Source organism: Sorghum bicolor, chromosome 9, assembly GCF_000003195.3.
Source record: "Sorghum bicolor cultivar BTx623 chromosome 9, Sorghum_bicolor_NCBIv3, whole genome shotgun sequence".
NCBI classification, from domain to species: domain Eukaryota; kingdom Viridiplantae; phylum Streptophyta; class Magnoliopsida; order Poales; family Poaceae; genus Sorghum; species Sorghum bicolor.
The window spans coordinates 52,019,949-52,024,292 of NC_012878.2; the positions used below are offsets into that span (position 1 = coordinate 52,019,949).

The following is a 4,344-nucleotide window of genomic DNA, read 5'->3' on the forward strand; positions in this document are numbered from 1 at the left end:
TTTACTAACTAATTATTAGTTAAATTTAACTCTTCACTTAAAAACACTTTATCATTTGTCAAAGAGCTTAAATATCCATCCCGGATATAAAATAATACCACCCAGCATTTTTCGTTAGAAAAAAGGCACTGTACTGACAAAATCGAAATAAAATATTCGATCCCTTCCGCTCACCACCCCGCATCTGGAGGAGCTTCAGTGCTTCACCACCTCACTCGCTGTCGCTCCCAGCCTCGAGTGCTCGCTCACTCCAGTAGTGGCGGCGAGATGCGGAGACAGATCCCTCCCGTCTCCTGCCTCGTACTCCTCGCGGCGGCTCTCGCCGCGGCGTCTGCAGCGTCGCCGACGCCGGCGGCCGTCGCGGTCAACGTCACGGGCGTGCTGTCGGCGTTCCCGGACCTCAGCGACTTCACGCGCCTGCTGGCGTCCAGCCCCGTGCTGGCGGAGCTCGCGGGGCGGTCGTCGCTGACGCTGCTGGCCGTGCCGAACGGCAACCTCCCGCAGTCGCCGTCGGCGTTCGCGGCCGCGTCGGGCGCCGACCTCGCCGACGTCCTCCGCTACCACGTCCTCCTCGAGTACCTCGCCCCCGCCGACCTCCGCCGCCTTCCCGCCTCCGGGAAGCTCGTGACCACGCTGTTCCAGACCACGGGCCGCGCCCCCGCGGACCTGGGCGCCATCAACGTCACCGCCGCGGGCGCCTCCCTCGCCGTCGTCCGCTCGCCAGCACCGTCTCCCGTTTCGAACGCCACCGTCCTCGGCGCCATCACCGCGGTGCCGTACAACCTGAGCGTGCTGGCGGTGAGCGGCCTCATCGTCCCCACCGGGTTCGACCTCGCGGCGTCCGAGTCCCGCCCGCCCGCGGCCGTCAACATCACCCGCGTACTCGCCGACGCGCGCGCCTTCAACGTGGCGGCGTCGATGCTGGAGGCCTCGGGGGTGGCGGCCGAGTTCGAGGACGACGAGCGCGGCGCCGGGATCACGGTATTCGCCCCGACCGACGACGCCTTCGCGGGCCTCCCCGCGGGCGACCGCCTGCAGTCGCTCCCCGCCGACCGCAAGGCCGTGGTGCTCCGCTTCCACGTGCTCCACTCCTACTACCCGCTGGGGTCGCTGGAGTCGATCGTGAACCCGGTCCAGCCCACGCTGGCCACCGAGTTCAGCAACGCCGGCCGCTTCACCCTCAACATCACCCGCGCCAACGGCTCGGTCGCCATCGACACGGGCGTCGTGCAGGCCACCATCACGCGGACCGTCTTCGACCAGAACCCCGTCGCCGTCTTCGCCGTCTCCAAGGTCCTCCTCCCCAAGGAGATGTTCACCCGCACAGCAAGCGGCGGCGGAGGCGGCGACGACTCCTCCATCGTTGCCGCCACCGCCGCCGCGTCGTCGCCCCCGCCAGCCGCGACAGCCCCGGAGGCCTCCGAGAGCGCGCGGACGCCGCCGACAAAGCTCTCCTCCCCGCCCGCGCTCCGCGGCGGCGGCGGGCAAGACTACGACACGGCGTCGGCGCGAGGGATCGGAATCGGGTGGTGGTGGTGTATAGCATTGGTGTATCTACTTCCACATCTGGTATGAGATCCGGGACGACTTGGTCAGTCCATCTCCATTGCCATTCCTCTTGTGCTCAATTTTTGCCTTTTTTTCTTTTTCTTTTTGTTTTTCTCTTGTCTTTTTTTTCTTTTCTTATTTGGGTTTTGCTAGAATGTGTACACTGGGAGGGAGATGAAGTGAGGTGAGGGAGAAGAAGATTGAGCTGCGAAAACAAAAGAAAAATGCAGCAAAGCAACCTTTTTAAGTAAGAAGAAAACAGAATTGGTTATTGGCCTTCATCAAAAGGGGAATAACAGTACCGCCCTGTAAAAATCCAATCAAAATCCATTGCATTCCTTTGCTCCAGTTGTCCCATATCGCAGCCGACATTACATTGCTTTTACCATCAAAACTGTTATTCGTGTGCTAGTACATTGCAGCTGCTTCAGCTCCATTTTTGCTCTGATGAATTGGAAGCGTGGAGAGCTGGTGGGTGTGGGAGGAGGTAGCAGCACCAGGAGGAGGAAGAGCTGCAGTGCATCCAATGCTCACCGGACGGTGAGGGGAGCGGTGGTGGTGGTGGGTGGCTGGCAGTGAGCTGGCGGGCGAGGGGTGGGGCCGCGGCCGTCAGGCGCAGGGCGCCAGCCGTCAGCGCGCCCCCGGCTAGATTCGATCGCCTTTCGCTGGCGTCGCATCGCCAGACGTGTACCGCCCGCCAGTCCGCCACCCCGTGCTCTGGCTGGCACCCGCGCGTCTGCTTCTTGTCGCTCGCCACGTCACGGCACGCCCCCGGCAGGAATTCCGGCTCCAGTGCAGTGCGTGCAATGCAGGAGCGCCGGAGAAGAGGGGGAAGGAGCCGAAAATCTTCCCCCATCTTTTTGCGCTCCATCATGAGCCGCCTGACGCATCATTGTGGTCTGATATGAAGGCTGGTGATGGCGATGGATTTTCCCTGACATGTTTCATGGCGATGGCGAGGACGAGGAAAGGAACTGCTGCGTCCGTTTGGGACCCGGCTGGAACGCCGGAAGGGAACGGCATGCACTGTAAAGTCTGGCGTTCCAAAACGGCCGGGGACGAGCGGTCCACCGAGCCATCAGCCGTTGGAGCTGCAGGACTAGCTAGTGTCCTGTTACTCTACTTATTATTACTACTGTCTGTTGTTATTATTATGGTATAATCGATGATTTTAGTTGTTCCTGAGCTAAGGCGTTCACGTCTGGCCATTGGAGTGAAATCGATCGTGGATGGGCTGTCTGTATGATTGGAGGACGGAGTGCGTGAGTGTGATTTCATGACGAGGAACGAGCTTGTGTGTGTGATTGCGGGAATCATTCACCGCGAAGCCAACATACAAGCATGGCTCTCAGTCCCAGCTGGACCTCTCTACTGCATTGGCATCTGGAATTCTGGATCCCTCCCTCCCTTCCCTACCCTCCCCGGCGGGGACATCATCCACTCATCCATCCACAACCACAACAGGACCTCCGCCACATGGGCGGGCCCTGGCCTCGCCTCGCCTCGCCTCGCCTACTACGACAAGTCAGAGCGCCCCCCCTCTCGATCTTTGGCGCCTGCAAGAAAGAACTCGATTGGGAGTGGAGTTCAGTGTGGCCGCCGATCCATCATCCAGACCATGAGTTGCTAACATCAGGCAGGGAGGAGGGACACATGGAAACATGCTCGCTCGCCAAGGGAGAGCTTCCTTATAGTACATACATCCATACAGAACGCAGCAGCAAGCGTTACCTACAGCTGCAACTACAGGTGGCAGCAAAGACTGAATCCAGTTGGGAGGACCCATTGGCGCTTCTACGTGGAAAACAAGAGAGAGTAGACGCAGCACGCACGCAGGCAGGCAGGCAGGCTTATCGGTTCGGAATGCGAGAGCCTGGCAGAACAGCAGCGCAGGTGGTACAGTTGGCGGCTCGTCAGATCGTCGCGCGTGAGCTGGGCCTGGGGCCCATGCCGCTTGCCGCCGCGCTGGAACGGAGAAATTCGTTTGGACCCGTGTTTCGTCCGGTTGCGGCGTGTGACGGCTCCAGCAGTCCAGTCCATCGTGCTTCGCCTGCCCTCCAGCGTCCGGCGATGAGCAGAGCTCTTCCTGGGCGCACGGTCCATTTGTTTGTTCTAATACCGTTTGCTGATTTGTTATATGAGAAAATTATTACTGAATGACTTGATTCATAAGCTCAAGTGAATAGAACCAAACACTTATGGACTACTCATAGTTTTTAAAGCGTCGTCTAGGTGATCCCAGCGCCTTGCAAAATGCTCGTCTAGACGAGTAAGGCGGGCGCCTAGGCGTCCAAGCGGTGGCGCATTGTCATACCTTGCCTTTACGTCTTAAAAACTATAAAACTATTCTCTCCGTCTAAAAAAATATAATTCTTATTTATTTCAAAATATCAAGCCATTTAAAATTTAACTAAATTTATATAAAAATATACTAGTTCACCCTAAAAACCAAAAAAATTTTAAATTTTTTCCGTCACATCGAATCTTGAGGCAAATGCATAGGACATTAAATATAGATGAAAACGAAAACTAATTACACAGTTTTTCTGTAAATCGCTAGACAAATTTTTTAAGCCTAGTTACTCGATGACTGGACAATATTTGTCAAATAAAAACAAAAGTGTTACAGTGTCAAAATCCAAAAAACCTTTTAGATCCAAATAAGTTCTAACATTCATGATATAAAATAAATACTATTAGATTTTTTATAAAATATACTTTCGTAATAAATTTATTTAAAAACATAAATCAATACTATTTTATTATAAATGTTGTTAGACTTGAATAATTTTGATC

At 55.6% G+C, this 4,344-nt stretch overlaps 1 protein-coding gene across 1 annotated transcript; it reads left to right on the forward strand.

Annotated features, from left to right (window-relative positions):
* LOC8072549 (fasciclin-like arabinogalactan protein 4) lies at window positions 1–1,896 on the forward strand. The gene has a single exon (XM_002439877.2). It carries the CDS (start codon window positions 268–270, stop codon window positions 1,573–1,575), a length of 1,308 nt encoding a protein of 435 aa, XP_002439922.2. The 5' UTR covers window positions 1–267; the 3' UTR covers window positions 1,576–1,896.

Coding starts and splice junctions, on each gene's coding strand:
- LOC8072549 (XM_002439877.2), top strand. CDS start 268: ATGCGGAGACAGATCCCTCCCGTCTCCTGCCTCGTACTCCTCGCGGCG.